At 52.9% G+C, this 22,325-nt stretch overlaps 6 protein-coding genes across 6 annotated transcripts; 4 read left to right on the forward strand and 2 right to left on the reverse strand.

Annotated features, from left to right (window-relative positions):
- Window positions 1-2,064: 2,064 nt before the first annotated feature.
- On the forward strand, window positions 2,065-5,580 carry PHYSODRAFT_347564 (hypothetical protein; the record flags this gene model as incomplete). Its single annotated transcript, XM_009535243.1, has 9 exons — window positions 2,065-2,172; window positions 2,262-2,718; window positions 2,980-3,090; window positions 3,165-3,361; window positions 3,391-3,445; window positions 3,516-3,551; window positions 4,395-4,900; window positions 4,977-5,099; window positions 5,153-5,580. The coding sequence occupies 9 exons, from the start codon at window positions 2,065-2,067 to the stop codon at window positions 5,468-5,470; spliced, it is 1,911 nt and encodes a 636-aa protein (XP_009533538.1). The 3' UTR covers window positions 5,471-5,580.
- Window positions 5,581-7,680: 2,100 nt separating this feature from the next.
- Window positions 7,681-8,724, forward strand: PHYSODRAFT_518742 (hypothetical protein; the record flags this gene model as incomplete). Its single annotated transcript, XM_009535244.1, has 1 exon — window positions 7,681-8,724. The coding sequence occupies one exon, from the start codon at window positions 7,681-7,683 to the stop codon at window positions 8,722-8,724; it is 1,044 nt and encodes a 347-aa protein (XP_009533539.1).
- Window positions 8,725-10,264: 1,540 nt separating this feature from the next.
- On the forward strand, window positions 10,265-11,086 carry PHYSODRAFT_519493 (hypothetical protein; the record flags this gene model as incomplete). Its single annotated transcript, XM_009535245.1, has 1 exon — window positions 10,265-11,086. A coding segment is annotated over one exon (822 nt), but the record flags the coding sequence as incomplete, so codon positions are not given.
- A 1,260-nt stretch (window positions 11,087-12,346) lies between these two features.
- PHYSODRAFT_246701 (hypothetical protein) lies at window positions 12,347-12,802 on the reverse strand (the record flags this gene model as incomplete). The annotated part of the gene is made up of 1 exon (XM_009535246.1): window positions 12,347-12,802. One exon carries the CDS (start codon window positions 12,800-12,802, stop codon window positions 12,347-12,349), a length of 456 nt encoding a protein of 151 aa, XP_009533541.1.
- A 2,572-nt stretch (window positions 12,803-15,374) lies between these two features.
- Window positions 15,375-19,643, reverse strand: PHYSODRAFT_304549 (hypothetical protein; the record flags this gene model as incomplete). The annotated part of the gene is made up of 4 exons (XM_009535247.1): window positions 15,375-16,312; window positions 16,478-16,826; window positions 17,370-19,274; window positions 19,491-19,643. The coding sequence occupies 4 exons, from the start codon at window positions 19,641-19,643 to the stop codon at window positions 15,375-15,377; spliced, it is 3,345 nt and encodes a 1,114-aa protein (XP_009533542.1).
- Window positions 19,644-20,600: 957 nt separating this feature from the next.
- On the forward strand, window positions 20,601-21,830 carry PHYSODRAFT_287119 (hypothetical protein). The gene has a single exon (XM_009535248.1). It carries the CDS (start codon window positions 20,630-20,632, stop codon window positions 21,692-21,694), a length of 1,065 nt encoding a protein of 354 aa, XP_009533543.1. The 5' UTR covers window positions 20,601-20,629; the 3' UTR covers window positions 21,695-21,830.
- Window positions 21,831-22,325: the final 495 nt, after the last annotated feature.

Raw genomic sequence — 22,325 nt, forward strand, 5'->3', positions numbered from 1 at the left:
GTCTCACGACGTACCATGGCTACGGCGAAGCTCCAAAGCATACCGTCCCGTGATCAAGCTGTGATGCTGGCCGTCAAACAGCCAGCCACAAAGGCACTCGGAGTTGGCACAGCACAGTGGCACATGAGGTTTAACGCAGCGTCAATGGAGGACAGCACGGTGATCAGCTCACTTCAGCTGGATAACCAAACGAAGCGGGCGTTTCAGAAGGCATACGGCAGAGATCCAGTCTTCAAGCCACTGTGGAAGTCCAGACGCTCGTCGGAAGAGTACGAAGTCATTCGCGGGTTGATCTATTTGAAGAGCAACGACAGCCTACGCCGCCTCTGTGTGCCAAACAACCGGAAACTTCGGCTCGATGTCATTCACAACGCGCATGATGCGGCGATTATGGCGCACCCAGGCATCCGTCGCACTCAGCTTGCTGCGGCACAGTGGTACTTCTGGCCGAACATGGATCTGGACATCAAAGCCTACGTTCAGAGTTGTGAGTCATGCATGAGGTACAAGTCAAGCACGGGACGAAGAGCAGGAAAGCTTCAGCCGATCCCGTTGCCCGCTGCGTGTTGGGATGTTGTCTCGACTGACTTCATCACGCATTTGCCAGTGTCCGACGGCTTTGATGCGATCATGGTCGTGGTGGACAAGTTGTCAAAGCGTCCAGTCTACATCCCGACGCACACCACGGCGACTGCGGAAGACATTGCCAAGCTGTTTTTCAACAACGTCATCCGATACTATGGTATCCCATCGACCATCATCTCCGACCGGGACCCGAAGTTCACGTCGAAGTTCTGGAAAGCACTGGTACAGCTGATGAAGATCAAGACAGCGATGACGACTGCCCACCGAGCGCAGGCCGATGGCCAAACTGAGCGTCAGAATCGGACTCTCGAGGACTCGTTGCGATGCTCTGTTTCGTACCATGGCAACGACTGGAATGAGCACCTGCCCATGATTGAGTATGCGCACGCAACACTGGTGTCCAGCTCGTCGAAGCTGTCGCCCTTCTTCGTCGACACCGGTCGTCACCCTAAGAACCCATTGGGTAGTGTGGAGAGCGATCAGCCGGTGGCGAGGTCTCGTGTGGAGTACGCGTCTGGATTTGTTCAGCATCGTCAAGAGGTGACCGAATGTGCTCGGAAGAATCTGTTGGATGCGCAAGAGGCTCAAAAGAAGTTCTACGACCGGCGTCGTGCAGCAAACCCATTCAAGGTCGGTGATCTAGCCTTGCTGTCGACGCAGGACCTGAACATCTCGCACGCCACCGCGGAAACGACGCTTCGCTCACGGAAGTTCATCCCGCGCTTCATCGGTCCGTACCCGATCCTGGAACTTCACGGCAACGTCGCGCTGCTGGATCTACCGGCCAACATGAAGCACATTAGCCCACGCTTCAACAACGACAAGCTCAAGGTATACAACAGCAACCCTGATCGCTTCGTCGGCCGTGTGATCCCGAAGTCGACTCCCGTGATTTTCGACGACGATGGCGAGCCACTACACGTTGTCGAAGCTCTGATCAAGAAGCGCATCTTCAACCGCCAACCTGAGTACTTGGTCAAGTGGTACGGGCTCCCTCACCATGAGAACACGTAGGAACGCGAGCGCGACATCAAAAACGTCAGCCACTGGCAAGCACTGCTAAAAGATCTTCGCCAACGCAATCGAGTGGCACGGGCCTAGTGGAATTCTCTTGAACAGCGTTTTCACGGTACTGTTCCTTACATCGAGGGTCTACGGTACTACCAACTTCAACTTCGGCGACTGCAACGTTCAAGGTGCCGGGACTCGCTCAAGTCGGGGGGAGTGTAATGATCTGCACGTGCAAGAGCAGAATACAACCACATCATCAGTTGAGTCCGCACGCAGAGAGCCCAAGTCGTCGTCTGCATACTCACCGGTTGCGCAAGCTCCTGCTCCGGCACGCCTCAGCCAACCACTTCATGTTTAGGACCGAGCGCCATGAGGGCGCCATCGGGTAGATGGATAGCAGCAAACAGACAAAGACATCAATTCAGTTTCCATTTTACTCGCAACACAACAAGCACTACCAGTCAGCGCATGCCCCTGCTTCCCTTCTCCAAGACCCAGCTCGTAATCAGTGCGGTGGCTGTCGCGGCCATTTCGGCGGGCATCTTGCTGTTGCTGGCGTGGTGGATTGGCTTCCCAGTACCGTACACTATCCACCTGATGGCAGCGCCCTACGTGTCACTGATGTTCATGGCGTTGCTATTGTCTGGTACCCGAATGTGCGAAAGAACTGGGGTCTACTATGGAAGATCGCGGACGCCGTGCTGCTCTGTGTCTGCTACGGCTTCGTCACGATCGGGTATCCTCTCTTCTACTATTTCTTCCAGCAGATGGACGGCGCCAAGAGCACTGCGTTCTCGCTGCTGCTACCGCTGCTCAAGACGTTGTACCGAGTGATGTTCTACTACTTATGTCGGTCGGCTAGCGGCGAACAGATCACGATCGTCGTCGTGTTCAACGCCGACCTGGTCAACGCGCTCTTCGTCAATTTTTGCATGCAGTACCAGCCCTCGCTAACGACGACGGCCACCCTCATGGGTGCCAACGCGGTGCAAGTCGCGCTGATCGTACGATATATGGACAGCATTCGCCAAAAAATCGCCGGCACGGCGGAGGAGATTATGCAGCTGAGGAGGAACGACAAGTACGCTTCCAAGCTGCCGGGCGAGCGAATTGCAACGGCTAGTATGCTGCCTTGAGCTGCAGATATCTTACAGAGATACACATTCGAGACTACAGAGGGTAGTGTCAAAAAGCGGTTTGTAGTCGTTCAGGATGTCAGAGACCAACTTCAGCAATGCATACGGGTGATGCCTGAAGATGTTTCAGTCGTCCGTGCCAGTTCCCGATCTAGCGCCAGGATAGAACCGATTTCAGAGCTCAAAGTTCCCAAGATGCCCAGTTCAGCTGGTTCTAGGACGAAAAGCATGATGGATACGCGCTCAGAGCTCGAGCTGCTCGAGCGCAGGTACGCGAGTCTGGTGCGAACACTCATGTACGCGTCCGAGTTCTCCATCCTCACAGCCTTCGCAGAAGTCATCACGCCCATCGTGTATTGTAAGCACTTGCTGTGTTTCGGCCCAAAAAGGTTGTGTTCTTGTTCTCACTAGCGTTTGGTGCTCGTACTGCAGCGCTGTACTTGTTCATCGTCTTCCACATGCCCAACCGTGACTACTACTCGCAGATCGCTAGCATGGACTCGACGCACTTGGCCAAGACGGTTCTGAACGTGCTCTTGTACAGCCTCGTGGAGCTCACCTCCTTCATCGCGCTCACTCAGACGCTCAAGCGACACCTCGACTTCTCGACACTACACCAGCTCGCGTTCGTGCTTGACAAAACATGATCCATGTCCAGCCAGCGATCATCTTGTGGGTGTTCTACACGACGCAGAGCTCTCTCGAGCACTATGGTGCGGCTTGATGCACTGCTTTAATTATTTTGGCTGCTGACTGGTCTAACTGTAGCTTTGCGTGCAATAGGCACGGACTACACTTTCCAGTTCGAGTGGCTTCATGGTAACTCGACTACTGTGTGATCCATGCAGACCAGTGTTCAGGGAGCGCGGCTATAATATTCAAGACAAAGCGGTATGGTTGAATGTAGCACAGGTACATGTAGTGGGCTCCGCAAAAATGTTAAGAGTGATTTTCACAACATACTAACTCACTGTAAGTGCTGTTTGCAAACGTGTTTGTAGGTTATCTTAGTGTGGGTATGACTGCTCAGTTGTCCTGACTTGCCATCCATCAGCACCAGTTTTGCCTTCCTTGTTGGCGCGAAATACGACGCATTCATACGTGTCACGTCGTGGTGATACGAGGGCCCGCGATACTGCCCGCCACGTTACAGTACACTACATGTAACCAGGAAAGTTTTGAGCACCAACATCACGAGGTTACGACGCCCATGCTGAGTCAACGTCCCATTTCATTGATGACAAGCATATGATAGTGATCAAATAGATCCATATCCTGTGTAGTTTTCAAAAGTATCCCAAAAGCGATGGCAGGCAAGCTAGAAGACCAGCAGCTGACGAGTTCGTGCCTTCCAAAAAGCCACATGAAGCAGTGAAGAGTTGCGCTTCTAACTGTAAATGATAATAGCAACCACTGGCGCTGTGGCAAACGTCACGTGCTTCAACACGTTTTCTGTGCGGGGGCCAAGACAAGCATACGAAGAGCAACATGAACAGTATCCTCCACGTAATACTGTACCCCGCCCTGACTTCCACGACCCCTGCAGCGATACTTGGAAGAGCCTCTCGACAACTAACTCACTTTTGGTTTTCCTCCTTCCTCGTCAGTCAAGCCAAACTCGACACGACAAAAACACGAGAATGCGGGATTTCGCAGTGCCAGTGATCTTGCTCCTGTTGAGCGTTTTCGTCTCCGCCGAGGCCTCGTGCAGCGGACCCAACGCACGCACGCAGCCTCCCAGCGGCGCCATTGTCGTCGATGCCTCGGGGTCTTACAAGGGCAGCGTCAAGACGGTGGCGCAGGGCGCGTCGAAGTTGAGCGGCACTACGTCACAGCAGACGCTCTTCATCTTCCCGGGCACCTACCGCGAGCAAGTCCAGATCCCGCTGCTGAATGGCCCGCTGGTGGTGCAGGGCTACACGTGCGATACCATGTCGTACGCTGCCAACCAAGTCACGATCACCCATGCCATGGCGCAGAAGGACCTCGCCGCCAACGTTCATAGCCGCAACGAAGCCGTCAGCACGCTGGTCCTCAAGTCGAACAGCGGCGTGAAAGTGTACAACATCAACGTCGCCAACACCGCGGGCAACGTCGGTCAAGCTGTTGCCACCTACGTCGACGGAGCTGCCTACGGCTTCTACGCGTGCAAGTTCACCGGCTATCAGGTTTGTGTGTGTGTGTGTGTGTGTTTTTATTACTATTCAGATTCATTGTTGTCACTCACCGCAATTTTTCTTTTAGGATACGCTGTGCGCTAACAAGGGCCGAGAGCTCTACGCTCGGTCGTACATCGGCGGAGCTATCGACTTCGTCTTCGGTGAGCAGGCCAAGCCTGGTTCGAGTCTTGCGATGTCGAGTCGGTTGGTACGGGCTGCATCACTGCCAACGGTAACGCGGGCACCTCTAACCCGTCCGAGGACGTGTTCAACAACGCCCGCGTGTATGGATCCGGCAGTCAGACTGCGTTCCTGGGTCGCCCTTGGCGTCCGTACGCTCGTGTCGTCTTCCAAAACAGCCAGCTCGGCAACGTCATCAACCCGAAGGGCTGGCAGACCTGGGACAGCAGCTCCAGCACCAAGAACGTGTTTTTAAGGGAGTACAACAACACTGGCCCCGGCTCGTCCACTGCTCAGCGAGTGAGTTTTGCCGGGAAGCTGAGTGGACCCGTGCCGATCGAGGAAATGCTTGGAGCGAGCTACAAGTCTGAGTGGTGGGTTGACACCAACTTCCTGTGAGGGATGCCTACATGTTGTAGGCTGCACCTAACAACGGCCTTGTCAGTCATAAAAAAGTCAAATAGATGTCGTACCCTGGAGGCCCTTTGTAGATTGTGTTGGGGCCACACAAGAAGGTCTGTCTGTATTCGGATGTGGTGGCCTCATCATACACCGTCGCGTTATCGTGTTAGGATGAAAACGAACTATGAGTGATCAGTGAGCGCTCCAATAGGACGATCCGGCTCGGGTTTCTTTACAAGAATGTGTTTGGTAGGATGGTAACATCAGTTCTGGTAAAACCTGTCGCTTTTTTCGAAACGAAGTAGGTTTTTGGTTTTACCTTGGTTTAAACAAATAGAACCTAATTTTTTTTACTAAGCTGCCTTGGTAGTTCTTCCTGTTTTGGTTGATGATGTAGTTGCCTAAGCGCATTCCGAGCTTGATGCACGAAGTGAGGGGGATATTAAGAGGCCGAATATCTAGTTCATGTCGACGGGCTTAGCTATAGTACTGGTAAGGCTAATAGATATCGTTGACTGAAGCACGAGATCCCCATCAACCAGCCAATAGGCAATGCAACTCAATCTTAGGCTACATCGACACCTTACCTAGAGCATTTCGCTTCATACATGTAGTTCCCCGTTTTTCTTGAATGTTATGTGCCCGCCAACTGGTTAAGAGAGAAAATCTACGACTTTAAATTGCTTGAAGAATCCACACTTTTTCATTTTTGTCTTTTTGAATTTGTTTGAAGAGCTCAACAATTAACGTTGAGAAATGTTGACCTATTCAAGCAATATAAGTGGGTATGATCCCTCCGGAGTTTTTTTCGGCAGATCTGTACCAGCTGCACGATTCACTGCTCGAAGTTATAGTCATGAAATGATAGTACATGTACCGGTAGTGGTTTCCTTCAATCCACGCATAAAGCTGGTAGAGGTTCTTCTAGACCTGTCATTGCTGTAACATCAGCGCCAAATCTCTTGCCCGTACCTGTTAGCAACACCAATTTCGACGTTGCGTCTGTCTATCTCAGCGCTACACGAATGTGAGAAGAGCACTTATAATCCAAACAAACAACGAGCAGCATAAAGCGCAGCAGGTTGACAGTAATGTGCCAGTCACTACAGCATTCTATATAGTACTACCAGGAATTGCCCGATGAAGCTACATCGATATTTGTAGCAGAGGTTGACCACGATCGCTTGCAGTTCCTTGGTTCGTGCTATTCATCAAAAGTGAATCACCAATACCGTATTGCGTGAGATTGTTAGCGTTTCCACTTCAACTTGAGGGGCAAACATGCTACTTCATTGTGAACGCTTATGCTACGGCTAGACCTCTATCCGAATTGGGACGAGAAGTGGCGGGCTTGTTTCCCAGTCGGTTCTTGGCGTCGAGAGTAGGAATGACTGGCTTGTGGCCCACCGCCGGCGAACCTGTCCAACGTTGTGTGGAAAACATAATTTCCCTCGTGTTCGCCAATAATGGCTCCATTATGAAATACAACATTCTCCACTCGTCGAGATCAATTGGGGCAAAGGAGCAGTACATTCACAATAAAGCCTCGGTCTTGGAGGGCCGAGACGAGGGACGTCGACGCGCGGAGTTGTCGTCGCGGCGTCGGTCCGAGTCGAGGGCCAACGAGGCCAGCTCTGGGAGTGGTGTGGTGGGTCAAACGCTAGCGTGACCTTCTGCGAAGGTGTCGTTGGGAATCGTGGACTTGCTGGTCACGCCTCGAAAGAGTGAATGGTACTGCTCCTATCTATCGCTACACTATTCCTAGCGTGGGAAAACCCTCGCCACCGGATGCCCCATGCATACGGAGCCGTTCGGTGAAGAAAACCAGGCACCTAATAATACACACCTAGCTGGCTTCGAGAGCTTGGTCCATGATAGGAACTGACTTGATCTCTCCTCGCCGAGAACCCCATTTTCAAATGCGCCTTCGGCTCCTTCCAAAATCTCCTTTCCGATGGTGCATAAGGTTTTCTGGCTCTGATGTAGCTCGATACATGCGCCTGTGCCAAGACTAGCACATGCCTGCGTGCCCTTCCTAGAAGTTATCACAGCTGCCCTTCGATGATACTGTATCGACATGTTGTGGTTCGTGTCGACTCGATACGAACCATTTCGCGATTGCGTGAAAGCTCTATCTCGGAGGTCGTTTACAGTACAGTTTGTTAGGCATTACATGAGATCGCTTTGTGTTTTTCCTCGCCCCGACCATGCGCTCTTTCGCCTTGCCACTGGTGGCGTTCGCTGCTCTCGCTGCGAGTGCATTTGCTTCCCCCGACGCTGCGTGCAGCGGCCCCAACGCCCGTACGGTGCCCCCTGCGGGAGCTCTCGTCGTCGACGCCACGGGTGCTCACCCCGGCAGCTTCCCGACCGTGTCGCAAGCTGTCGCCAAAGTGGTCAACAACACGGAGGAGCACACGATCTTCGTGCTCCCGGGCGTGTACCACGAGCAAGTCGTGGTCCCGCCGCTCAACGGCCCGCTCGTGCTGCAGGGCTACACGTGCAACACCATGACGTACGCTGACAACCAGGTGACCATCACCCAGGCCAAGGCTCAGCGTGACATCCCTGCCGAGATCAAGGACGAGCGCAACTTCCTCACCACGACGCTGGGTCTTCGCGGCAAGAACATCAAGGTGTACAACCTCAACATCGCCAACACGGCCGGTCAGATCCAGCAGAGCGGCCAGGCCGTCGCAGTCTACCTCAACGACACCAACTACGGCTTCTACGGCTGCAACATTTCAAGTTACCAGGATTCGCTATGTGCACACATGGGCCGTGAGATCTACGCTCGTTCGTACATCGCTGGCGCTGTGGACTTCATCTTCGGTCTTCAGGCCAAGGCGTGGTTTGAGTCGTGCGACATCGAGAGCGTGGGCAAGGGCTACATCACGGCCAACGGCAACGGCAACAGCTCCAACCTGTCCGAGTACATCTTCAACCGCGCGCGCGTGTTCGGCTCGAGCGGCAATGGCTCGACGTACTTGGGTCGTCCGTGGCGTCCGTACTCCCGCACTGTCTTCATGAACAGCGAGATCAGCAACGTCGTGAACCCCAAGGGCTGGGCCCTTTGGAACGCCGTCTCCCCCACGAACAACATCTTCTACAAGGAGTTCAACAACAGCGGCCCCGGTGCGGATACCTCCCAGCGAGCCCCTTTCAGCGGAAAGCTGGATGCGCCGTACCCCATCACGAACACTCTTGGTGAGAACTACGCGTCCGAGTGGTGGGTCGACACTAAGTTCTTGTAAGGAGTGAAGTGTTTAGAGAGCTCAACTGTGGGATGTTGAGAACCAAGTTTACGTAAATCAAAACAATCGGTGGAATTTGAAGCGCTCTTACCGGCGCTCTCTGTATCAAAAAGTTGTTCAGTGTTGTTGTATCCCCGGCTCAGTAGTTCCAGATCCTAAGTCTAAATCAGATGATTTAGATGCCCTAATAGTAGAAAATCTGAAGCTGTAAATTACGAGTCGTAATTTACGACCCGAGGTCCTCGATGAGAGTTATCATTAACTTCGCCCCCCCTGTGTGGAGGTTGCGGCACTTGGAGAACCTTTTGCTTGCGGTTTTCTCGCTGACCCCAGCCATGCCCGCAGCCTTTTGCGATCGTTGTTCCCCAGCACCAGAAACACAACAGGCGTACCGCCAGCTTGCAGTTGCTGGAAAAAGTTCCCTTGATCATGCTGCGCTCGGTGCGGCACTTGGTGCGGGTGCAACGCCATCGCTTGAGACCGATGTCGAGTTGCATGTCTTGGTGGCACTTTGAACACAGCTGCGAGACCGGCAACAGCCCAACCGCGATGCCACTGAATTGTGGTCTCCGTGTACGCGGTCTTGTCCAAGACCGAGTCGTAGGTCGTCTGCTCCAACGCCGACGATACGTGATCCGCCTCCGTTGTGGTGACGAGCGCCGTGTCGGACTCCTGGCCATGTTGAAGGTAATTGGACTGGCGGTGAATCCTAGAAATGATGCAAAAATGCTGCAAAAAATCGTTTCTTTTCAAAATCTGAAAGGTACTAATCTTGGGGGAGTTGTTGGGGACGAAGTCCAGACGATGGTGTCAAAATATACAGATTTGTAGGCACAAATATACGTACATGGGGAGTGAATATAAATATGGGTTTGCACCATACAGTTGGAGTGACAACAGGGAGAGACTATATTTGTGGGGCACCAATATAACCGCTAACCACTGTGAGGCATATAAATATCAGCTTAATTGTGCTGGCCAAGTTACCACACGGGCGGCTGCAGACAAAGGTTTTCGTTCAGGAGCGGCCATGGCTGGCTGGCAACAGCTAGCCGTGCACAATTCCACGGGGGAATTCGATGACTACCGTGACGAGTCGATGTGCTGCTCGGCGATATTTCACAAGGTCGACTTTGACAACTGCCGTGTTTGTGCTGGTGAACATACGATGACAGAAAGACGTCTTCGGTGCTTGAGCAGCACTTGTCGCGAGTTTGTCAAATGTGGCGTGGTCTGGAAGGTGTTCTACTGCACAGCTCAGGACAAGTGGTAGATAACTGTAAACGAGCAGGCACATGCCCGTGGTGTTCTTCCCTGTGCTGCGGAGCATCGGCCAGTCGTGACTCAGCCGATGAAAGCATTTATCGCGGCACAAGATGAGATTGAGAACGCACCACGTATTATCCTGGCACATCTCAAGAAGCAAGCAAATATCAAGCCATCTAAAGGCGGATGGCCAGAGCTCTCCCAGATTCAAAATGCGCTGAAAGTTCACCGGCGTTCGAAGGGCACCAAAAATTCAATCAAGGCCGTGCATGAAATGGCTCGCGCTCGCCGCTACAAACCAGAACTTCAGCCAGATTCCGCTTTTCTGTTTGGACCTAAGTTGGACACGGATGGCTTTGTTTATGTGGGGTCCGGCGAGGACGCCGATCCTTTCATTTTTGGGGTGACGTCTCTCGCACTTATCGATAGCTGCCTACGGTTCTGCCACTCGGGTGATTTTGCGCAGTTCCATGCGGACGCCACGTTTAAGGTTAGCGACTTGGGCTATCTAGTGATAACTTGCGGCTTCACGGACCGAGGGCATTCATACCAAGTTGGTGTTTTTTTCGTGGTGAGTCGGCGCACGGAGCATGAATACACCGAGTGCTTGCGCAGTTTTGCTGACGTCGTCCGGCATGTTCGAGGAGCAACACTTCGTATCGATGCAACCATGAGCGATGCTGAGGATGCTCAATTCTTGGCTCTCGAGAACGTGCCCAGTTTTGCAAATGCTACGAAGCTGATGTGTTATTTTCACGTTATGTACAATGTACGTAAACGCACACAGCACCTGCCCTTTGATGAAAGGAGAAATGTGATGAACTCGATTGTCGACATGCATTTTACGCAAAGCTTGTTGGAGTTCGAGCCTACACGAGATCGAGAAATAGCTAATTGGCGCAAGCAGACACATCTCGTTGAATTCGCGGACTACTTCGAGCAGCAGTGGCTAACAGGCCGCTATTGGCGATGTCAACTGTACCACAATCCTGAGGGCTACGCATTAACCAACAATCCCTGCGAGAACCTAAATGGAGGACTAAAGCATTTTCTGCAGCGCCGTAAGCATCATATGTGTCGATTACTCGAAAAAATCGGGACCTTCATCGAAACGACGAGTCCCGTCAAGCCCGCGCCAGCAGAATATACATCCACACCAGCATCCGAGTTAGTGAAGGCAGCGGCAGCTATGCATGAAGCTTCTCGAGTTGTTATCACCAGGACAAGCGATGCGAACCAAGTACGAGTCCTCGAGCTTCTACGCGCCGACACAGACGAACAAGCTGAAGAAGAAAACGGATTTCTTCTGGAGACAATCAATGCGGCTCCCTCCACGCGTACCGATACGGCAACAGGACCGATCAGCCAATTGGCTTTGTTTCTATCATTGACATCCACGCAAGACAACCCAACATCAGATTCGTCCGATAGCTCGTCGGCGAGCGATATCCCAGCCATACTACGATCTAGACTGGATTCAGATGGACAGGAGGACGACGACACGGTCACGAATTGGAAAAGGCTTTTCGAGCAAGCCACATCATGGTCGCTACGGCGTTCGCATCGCATAGGAATGCCTTCCGATGGGTGGCTAGTTGACATCACACGCAAGCGATGCACCTGTCCCTACTTTTCGAAAATGCTGATGTGCTGGCATGTTGTAGCGGTTCTCCGGAAATTTAACATCACCGGTTGTGTACGCGACCCACTGGCGAAGTTGAAAACAGAATCGTAGCAAAGACCAAGGCAAAACGTTCCGGATCCAAGCGGTAAGCAATCCAAACCAAAAAAGTCGAAGGGAAAAGCGTCTAGCCGAAAAACGAAGCAGACGAACAGTACATCCTCAGCTCCCAGCTCTGAAGGTCTCCCAGGGCCCGTTGGAAGGCCTGCTCACGCAGCACCAGCGCTGACAGTTCAAGACATTCTATTAGAATAGAGAACACTGACTAGGTCAAACCCTCTAGGTGATTGAATACATATATTCTTTGCTTTATCGCTGTGGAAATCGACGATACCCACAGCCTAAATCGCTTCCTCACAAAAAGTTTCGATGCACTTAAACTCTCCCAAAGAATCGGCTCGTACGATTCCCGATGACGATCTCACCAGGTTCATCCGCTTCAAGCTCAACACAAAGCTTGTACAGGGCGCTTTTGGTATCATCATATCGTCGTTTTGCGCGTCTAATCCGCGCCGCAGCAAACCTTGGATCGGGTTGATCGTACTCAGGGTCCGGTTCGAACTGAGCGGTTCCCATTAGAACCGCCAGTACATCGTCCAGGCGAAGTGCGACGGCGGAAAACGCGTCCTCCACTGTCTTAGGTTTGTCCATGATTCTGGCCAAGACGACCGCGTTCTACGCACCGGCCAAAGCAGCTTCGATAATACCGACCATAGTCCCGCCATTGTAAGCTGCGTGGATTCGGAGATCCTGCTCTTTGCTCAGCACTGTGTAGTAGTTGTTACGCGCGCGCTCCATCTCTGCGAATCGTGTTTGCAGCTGAGTATCATGCTGTACAGGCTGGGTTGGCATCGGCTCATCAGTCACTCGACTGCTGTATCGAACACGTTTTGGATTGTTCGTGGAAGTCGGGTGAACGTGTTGCCGCTTCGTCTTGGCCGTAGTCATCTTGCCCGTAGTCGTTGTGGCAGTAGACGTTGTGACCACAGTCTTCTTGGCCGTAGTCGTCTTGGCCGTAGTCGTTTTGGCTGTAGTCGTCTTGGCCGTAGTCTTCTTGGCCGTAGTGGTCTTGGGCGATGTTGTACCAGAAATCTTCTTTCGTTGTCCTGGGTAAGCCTTACGTTCGTCCATGATGCCGTTCGTATCATTGGGGAAACTGGAATCCGGTGTTGCTTGGATTAGACGTGCGCGTTCCTCCGGCCCAATGTCACGCCAAGCGGCCCGAATGTTATCACCGCCACGGCCACACAAGAAGGTTGTGTCACGCGTACGCCGCTCCAATTCAGGTAGAGTTTGACGAAAGCTTGCATATCAACGCGCGTATCGATTCCCCACCGCTGCCGCGAAGATCCATACTGCGTTGTGTGCCCTCATACTGAGTGGTTTGCTACGATCTTCTGGGTTGGCTAAAGGATTTTGTAGAATAAACGCGTGTTGCAGTCTGACCTGACTAACAGCGCGGTAATAAAACACGAGTAAGTAACAAACCCAAGGCTTCATTTAAAAAACTCTCAGTCTTACCGAAATGCATATTGTGGCTAAGCCAATCGAGGTAATACCTAAGACGAAGACGCTGTCAGCCAAAAATACTAAGGGAGGTATAGCGCGATTCGGCGCAAAAAGATAATCCCCATGATCCACTCTGCGTCATAGGCTTGAATTTCCACCGCAACATTGTTGTCATCGTAAATGAGCTTATCACCACTCAAAACTTTGATCGCAAAGCAGTGCGTCACTCGTAGTGAGCTGTAGGCAGCGCACACGTAAACTCCATCCGCTAGAGCGCATTTCACCAATACTTCCGACGCGTTCTTGCCGTTGACACCTCCTAGCCAATTGTCATCGAATACGCGGATGCTGATCTGACCTGTCTTCGAACTACCACGCCGATCATTCAGGTATTTGATGTAGAAACGAAGCTCTCGAGTGGTCAGGCCGTCAGGCGACAAGGGTCGACCCCGCTGGTCGCAGTACACCACAAATGCACCAAAGCACCCGGGGGGGTGCCCAACCAGAGTTTCCGAGAAGCGTAACTGCAGTCTCCACAGCAACAACTGCACATTTTCCATTCGCTGACGGCGAGGCACCGATATTGTGCACGTGTCCATTCCTTCGGCAAAACTCGTAAAACGACGCGTACTTAGACGCTTTCCACATGTCCACGACCGCACATGCTTTCTCAAAGCCGTCCTCCAGCAAACGCTTCCTGGGCAGCCATGAGTCGGCCCACTGGTATCCATCAGGCTCATCTCGCCACTGGACCCTGTACCAATACGCAAGCCCTACCGGCATGCGATCCACAATTGCGTACACTAATCCCTCGTCAGCAGTATCATCACGGTTCTCGACTTGCGTACAACTTGAGTCGTCATTTCGACCTTTACCGGCGACGACAGAGACCGATACAGCAGCAGATTCAGCGTATCCATCATGCGAGTTAACCTCCTTGCTTGCTTGACCATCCGCGCTCTGTAGTCTCAATACTACATTTTCGGTGAAATTCTTCGGTCGGTCTTTTTTGCTGGCACGAGAGTTCAACAACTTGTCCGCAGCAGGACCACAAAAGCGCTCGCCAGACCTGTACACCATTTTTAGCTTCCGACACTGCGCCCGAGGACATCCACTTGTTGCTCTGCGACTCCCAGAAGCCAAGCTCGGGAGTCCCAGACGACAGTGCCCGAAAACCACTAGGATGCGGCAAGTTGCCTCTGTAGACGAGCATGACCACGCCTATGCAGATCCTGGCGTCTGTGTCTTGGCGTGTGTGCAATTGTGCCGTGGATACAGAAGCTGTAGGGTGTCGTTTTGATGTTTGTTGACATCGAGAAAGAATACTCCGAGAGACCCTCGGTACGTCAGCTTCCATCTTTCGTCTTCTGTAAGTTGACCAGGTATTAGCGCCTAGATCAGCACCCAACGGTCGGCAGACCGTCAGAATTGCGCTGGTTGCTGTGCTTCATCCTCGTTTGTGCGCTGTTACACACGGAACATGTGGAGAGAGTACTTTCTGTGCGCGTATATTATGAACCAACAAGCTGTATGCTGGGCCCCAGAACCTGTATACTGGAAACCTTTTGTCCCACTTACATTCAGTTGATCCCTTAGGGGTAGGGGAGACATCTGTACTGGGGACTCGCTTTAAAACGAACTCAAATTTTACTTGGGTTTAAGAGACATTTGTTCCTCTATACCAAGGGATTCAATTTATACGATCCATAAGTTGCTATAGGTTGTACTACTGTAGTCAGTAAAGTGGAGGTACAAAATTCGACATCAGTACCGGTTTAATACTGATCAACTTGAAATTACCGGTATGTCCAAATCAAGGTGCGAGCGCTGATTCAGCAAGATGTGGGGCAATGCAATGCAATGATTTACGTGTTCGCGTAGCCAAATTACACCTGCGCTAGTCTCAGTTTAAAGATGTGGGGTATTAACAGTTATTAATAAGTATAGTAGAGAATAACCAAGGAGCGACTGGTGTGCCGCATGTGCGGCGCGCCTAAGTCGCTTCCGGAAACAGTCTTCTACTACGCTTGAATTCAGATCGACTCCGGGTCGTGGGGACGTGGTTGATCTAACCACTACGGCGCGTCGCCCCTATTAGCAGCTGTACAGATGCTGAGCTAGTAACAAATTACTGCAGCATACTGATGCTCTAATCCTGCAGGTTCCTCACGCGCCGCTGCTACGCCGGCGACGATCAGTGCTTACTAACGGGCAGCATTCGAATCGTTGACTCCCATTCGCCAGTACGTCCAAAGTCGCTGGCGATCTGTTCGAACTCGCTGGCGCTCAAGTGTTTGGCCTTCTTCTTCATGTGCCGAACGATGGAGTTCACCAGTTCGTGCTTGTTCAACTTCATCGCAACACTCAACGCGAGAGCGCGATCCCTCGCCTTCAAGGACACACCGTCCTGTACCAACATTTCCACCACTTGCAGCGCCTGGTCATCGTCGTTTGCGTCGCAGAAGAGTCTGAACGCGGCGGAGAGAGCGAAAGCTTTGGGGGAGACTCTGTGCTCCTTGAAGAACTCGAGCATCTCCACGCAATCGCCGAGGCGTTCGTGCTCGATCATCGTCACGAGCAGCTTCGTGGCCGTGTTCCTGGTCAGACCGGAGCCATCGGCGTTCCAGATATCGTCGAAAACCTCCAGCGCGAGGGAGACGTCGACCGGCTTGGGCGGCATCAGATGCTGGACCATGTCGGAGCTTTCGTCTCGAAACAGGGACAAGCCCCGACCGACTCTGCCCTCGCGTTCCGTCAGCATCAAATGAGACGGCATCCTCTGCTCCGAAGCTGCACCGTACAGCCACAGCCGCTTGCGAATACGCCAGTACAGATCTCGATCCGGCAGCTCGTACGTGAGCTGGAGAGCATTGTGCCAGTCGGAAAACGTGAGGTGTCGGTTGTTCTCGATGAAGTCCACGCTCAACTGACAGGCCCTGAGATGATCTCCACGGGATTCATTGTAATGCTGGATGAGTTCACGGTAGATGCCAACGGTGTCAGTCTGTAGCTGCTTCGCGTTCTCACTCAGGAACGCCCTCGCTTTATCAACCAGGCCGGACCGGACATACGCCAAAGCGACAGCTCTGTACGTCCTCGAGTTCCACTTGACTCCACGGCTCTCCATGTCGCCTGCGAGGGTGAGCGCAACGTCGGGCTAGTCTGTCTCGAGAAGCGCCTCTAGAGCTGCGTTGCACGCGAACTTGCTCCACTTGTCCTTGTGGTCTTCGAACAGCTCCAGCCCTCTTAACGCTAGTGACTTATCTCCAGTTTTAGTGTACGTCATGATCACCGCACCTAGCCTCCCGCCGATCAAGTTCGCACGCAGATCTTCGGGTATACCCTCGAACACTTGGATGACCTCACTCCACCGACAATCCTTGCGGCAGGAGCTAATAGCTGCTCCGAAGACATCACTAGAAGCGTTCATGTTTTCGTGCTCCATCGTGGACAAGACAGTCAGCGCTAGGTCCGAGTGACCGGCCTTGTAGGCGAAACTAGCAAGACTCTCGAGCGCAAACTTCGGCACATCCACCCCACGACAGCTAGCTTCATGCAGCAAGTCGTATACGCGATTATTACTATAGCCCACCTCCAAATTATCCGCCCCCGGTACCAACTTTCGGAAAATGGCCGTGATAGCTTTCTGCCGATCCAAGTTGGTGGCTGCATCCAATGCCGCTCCGTACACCCACGGCTCCAGATGACCCTTCTTGCATAACTTATTGAACACTTGAAACAATTGGCGGGAACCCGGGTTCCCGCAAATGATACCGACCAAATCGCGAATTATTTATTTAATTTTTGGCCTCCATATTGGTGCCCTCGGGGCAAGTTAAACCCTCATATCTAAGTGCTGTCGATGAAAAACTACCCTCAAAATATGCCACCGGTACTGAATAGACCCAAATAACATACCTTACTATGTCCAAGTTTATCTTTCATGAGCACGAGGATAGCGATGAGACCGGGAAGCACTGTATCGCTGCACCAGGCAAGCGACTGGATTTTCGTGGAGAGACACAGGACGAGGGCGAAGGTAAATTAACCTTCCGTTCCCCTACTGAGCTTCAGCTGCGTTCTATGTAGGTCATAGACCACATTGCTCATAAATGTGTACCGGTAGTTTTGGGGGAACCGGGTTCCCGATGGGTACCCGGGTTCCCGCCAATTGTTTCACTTGCAGAACGTGCTTAAACTCGCCTGCGTCACAAAACGCAGTAAACGCCGCCCGATCTGCAAACGGCTTGGTCGCCCCACCGAGCTCTTTGAAGTAGCTCATCATCTCGATACAATCATAAACACGCCCGTGCTCCGCCATGGTACTGAGCAGAGTCGACGCCAAGTTGTTGCTCAGCCTCTGGCCGCTGTTTCTCTGTTCTTTGATGTCGTCAAACGTCTTCCGAGCCAGCAACACATCCGATACCTCTGGTTTGGGTGCGCTGTCGCGCGCGCCAGCTTTGAGTGCTTTAGGTTCTTGATCATTAAGGTGGCTGTTCGCTGTCACTACCCAACTGCGAGTGGCTCCGTGCATCCGCGCGCGCTCACTCTCCGGCATCGAATTGTACACTTTCAGCACGTCGTTCCATCGACCAGTCTGTCCGTACGCATTCAGCACCGCCCCGTACACATCGAGCGTAACATTCATGTCTTGGCTCTTCATGATGGAAAAGATGTCGTCTACCAGCTCAAAGTCCCCCGATCGGTCCGCGAAAGAAGCAAGCGAGCGGAGAGCAAACTTCGGCAGTTTGATACCGCGATCGACAGCAGCACGCACTACCGCGTGCACTCCCTTCCCACTGGCCTTCACTTTGTAGCCGCCGAACGCTCTGTCATCACTCACTAAGCGACGCAAAACGTAGTTCACGACGTCCTTCCGATTCAACTTGATCGCCACATCGAGTGCCCGCCCGAAAACCCACGGCTGCAAGAGGTTCTTGTCCTTGTGCAACGTCTTGAACACTTCCAGGGCGAGCTCGAACTGATTCGCATCGCACAGTGCGCGGAACGAATCGCGCTGCGAAGAAGAATCGGGAGAAATGCCATGATCTTCGCAGTGGCGCAACAACATTACGCACTCGTCGATCCGTCTGTCGTTGGCGAAATGCGTGAGAAGCTGGAAAGCTTCTGCCTCTGTCAACTCTTCGCCTGCACTCCACTTGTCACTAATTACATCCAACTTCTCCAGCTTTGGGGATATCCCCGTCGTGGCGCTCAAGGGTTGAGGTTTCATCTGTTCGGGCTGGACTTGCTTTTCCTTCTTCTCGATATGTGCTACGCCTTGCTCGTGCTTCTCTTCCCGTTCCGATATCAGCAACCGGGGAGGGATCAACACTTCGCTTGATTTATCTTGCTGCACCTGTCTGCGGAACCGCCAGTACATCGTTTGATCCGGAAGACCAAGTGACAGCTCCAGCGCATTCTTCCAGTCTGAATGGTCCAGCTGCACGCCATTCTGTACCATATCCAGATACAGTTGGCAGATCTCGACAGGATCTCCACGCACCTTCATGTAGTACGCAACGAGCTCGCGGTAGCACTCTAATCCTCTTTCGTTGATCTTGTCCGCATTCGCGACTAGCAACTCCTTGGCCCGGTCAGCAGTGCCGCGCTCGATATGCGCCAGTGTCATCATCTTGTACGAGAACGAATCCAACTCCACACCTCGCTGCCGCATCGTGTCGGCCATTGCAAACAGCTTATCAAACTGACGCGACTTCAGCAGCGCCTCCAGCACCGCGTTACACGGAGGAGTGCTCCACCCGTCGCCCTTCATGTGTTTCGTGAAGATTTTCGGGCCGCGTCGTGCCAGATCGTCCCTCCCACTCCGAGCGTGTGCTCGGATGATCAACGCCAGAGGGGTGCTGTACAACTTGGGGCGGGGACTGTCCCTCATTTCATTGTACACTTTCACCAGCTCCATCCACCGCTCCTGCTTCCCACACGCCTCCAACACCGACATGTAGATATCCAGAGGGACGCTGTCGTCCCCCTTGTCCATCAAGGACAAGACCTTCAGCGCCAGGTCCGCCTCGCCTGCTCTATCCGCAAATATCGCAATAGACCGAAGTGCAAACTCGTCCATTTCGCCACCCTGCTCACAAACTTGGCGCAGCATATCACTCACCCGCACTCCACCCGTAACGTCACAATTCTTCGGCACCAAACGTTGGAAAATTGTCAAAACCAGTTCCGGTCGGTTCAATTTGGTGGCGGCCTCCAGCGCGCGGCCGACGGCTTCAGTTCAATGTCGTCCTTGCACAAACTCTCAAATAGGTGCAGCGTCGGCCCCAGCTCCCGCGCGTCGCACAATATTCGGAATGCCTTGAGCCGAGACGTGATTTTCTTCGCAGTAGCGCAAAAGTCCGATGCAATCGTCGATTCGCTTCTCCTTGGCGAACGAAGACAGCAGCGTTGACGCCTCGTCGTTGGTCATGTCTACGTCGCTGGCCTCCTGCGCCATGATGGTGGCCGTGGTTTTGATGTTCGCGAGCGAGTCTTTGACGCGGCCCAGGAACGTCTCGCTACTGTCATTTTGTTGCGAAAAGGCACGCAATTGTAGTGGCGATTGCGCGGCGCAGTGCGCGGGACTGAAGCGCGTGATGGGGCCGTGGCGCACGGGGCGCCGCAGCAGCGAAGACGTCGCGCGGCGCAGGCTCCGACAGCATGCTTTGCCCGCTTACGGTGAAATTGTGGGTTTGGCCCACCAGTCGTGCGTATTATGATATTTGCAATAGGGGAGGATGTGTATTGCAATATTTGGATAAGTAAACTACTTCAACTTTGGACCTCCACACTCATCGCGTCGTTCTGGCTGAGTCAGCTGAGCTCGCGTTGGCCACGTGCCTGCCACACAGCAACGGAGACCATCCCGTCTTCCGCTTTTGGTCGCAATCTAAGACCCCAGCTACCAAAACTCGACCATCTAGCTCGAAGGTTGGAGCCCATACTTCGACGTACATGCAATATGACCTTTATCCAGGATAAAAACGATTTCTGTGAAGCGAAAGTGCTGTTGTATCGAGTTTTACCTCGACGTAGCGTTCTGCTGAAGTTGCTCTTGGGTCTCGCCCGAAGGTGCTTGAGTGAGTGAAGTTCCTGACGTCAGGAGGGACCTCCATAACGCTTTTGCTGTTGACAATGCGAGATTATGTCAGCCAGCACCCAGCAGAGCAGAGTCTGCTCTGCAGACTGTGCTTGGCCAAGTTGGCCATCGAGTATCCCCACGCCCTAGGCTACAGCTTTACACTGTAGTACAGTACTACAATGTAAAGCTCTTCTGCCTAGGATCAGTCATCGCTTTGGAACATGATCTTAATGAATTACGTCACCGACCGGAGATTAGTTAGGCAGGTTGCTGTCTTTTCCAAGCAATGTTCACACTACCCACCGATCTCACTTTGCAATTTGCCACCTTCGCAGCAGCAGACAATAACAGCCAACTTCAGGATGTCGACCGCCCCGAGAACCGTGCACGCGTACGCCGCCTTCGGTCAAGGCGAGCAAGTGAAGCCCTGGGAGTACCAGTCCCGTCCGCTCGGCCCCGAGGACGTCGAGATCAAGATCTCGCACTGCGGTATCTGTGGTTCGGACGTGCACACCATCGACAGCGGCTGGGGCCCGACCATTTACCCGTGCGTGGTTGGCCACGAGATCATCGGCGAGGTCACTCTGGCCGGCGACAAGGTGAAGGACCTGAAGGTCGGCGATCGCGTGGGCGTCGGCGCCCAGGTCTGGGCCTGCCTGAACAAGGACCCCAAGGCCCCATGCAAAGAGTGCGCTAGTGGAGACGACGCCTACTGCTCCCGCAAAGTGTGGACGTACGGCGACACGTACCTGAACGACATGGCCATTTCCTATGGCGGCTACGCCGACTACGTTCGTGTGGCCCACGAGTACGCCTTCAAGATCCCGGACAACATCCCGTCGGACGTGGCGGCGCCGCTGCTGTGCGCCGGTGCGACGGTGTTCACGCCGCTGAAGGAGGCCGACGTGAAGCCTGGCAAGCGCGTGGGTGTCGTGGGAATTGGTGGCCTGGGCCACTTGGGCATCCAGTTCGCCAAGGCCTTGGGCGCTGATGTCGTGGCCTTCTCGCGCTCGGCCAACAAGGAAGACGAGGTACGTGCCCTGGGCGCGACGGAGTTTATCGTGTACACGGACGAGAAGCAGGCGGCGGACGCGGCCGAGTCGGTGGACGTGCTGCTGATCTGCGCCAACGCTGAGAACATGCCGTACTCGCTGTTCCTGAGCTTCCTGGCCGTGCGCGGCACGTGCATCATGGTGGGTCTGCCCAACGACGACGTCAAGTTCAACGCATTCGGCGTGGTCGCGAAAGGCGCCAAGTTCGTGGGCAGCAACATCGGCAGCATGCAGGACATCCAGGACATGCTGGACGTCGCGTCCAAGAAGAACGTGCGCGCGGTGATCCAGAAGCTGCCGATGGCCAAGGTGAACGAGGGAATCAAGATGGTGCGCGACGGCTCGGTGCGCTACCGCGTGGTGCTGGAAAACTAGGCGCTCAATGACTGTATTGAATGAAGCATACTGCTAACATAGTGTAGTTCTCTTAGCGTAAGCTAAGTAGTTCTCTTAGCGTAAGCTAAGAGCATACAGTCACACCTCTATAAATGACACCTAGTTCGCTCGGTCTAATACGCTGTTTCAGTTAAAGAATTGATCAGATGAAGAAATGGCTACACTTCTAATGGCTACATTTTCATATGTTCGGTGCACAGTACAAGGGCTTTCTTTACCTGGTACCCCTCCAGCATTTTTGTACTCTTGTTTTATTTCGTCTTCACACAGACAGAACTAACGGTAGGCGCGGTATTGTCTGTTCCTACTCCTTCTTCTCATTGGTATTAGCAGAATCGCATCCCCTCAGGTTGTACGTGAGTTTCAATACAGTGAGGTTATGGGAATATTTGTTGTCCCGATATCCTGCCACCATGCCTGCAGGTTTATCTTTTGCTTGGTATCTACTGCATAGCCCCTAGTTGTCTCGACATCATAATATTTTAGTTTTTCGTAAAATATATATGTACGCTGCGCTGATTGTAAAATACTGTGGCTAGCTTATTTATCAGTATTTAGTTACTGCAAACTCTTTGTTCCAACTTAGCATCCCAAATACAATTTCTCTCTT

Source organism: Phytophthora sojae, assembly GCF_000149755.1.
Source record: "Phytophthora sojae unplaced genomic scaffold PHYSOscaffold_8, whole genome shotgun sequence".
In the NCBI taxonomy this organism is placed as follows: domain Eukaryota; phylum Oomycota; class Peronosporomycetes; order Peronosporales; family Peronosporaceae; genus Phytophthora; species Phytophthora sojae.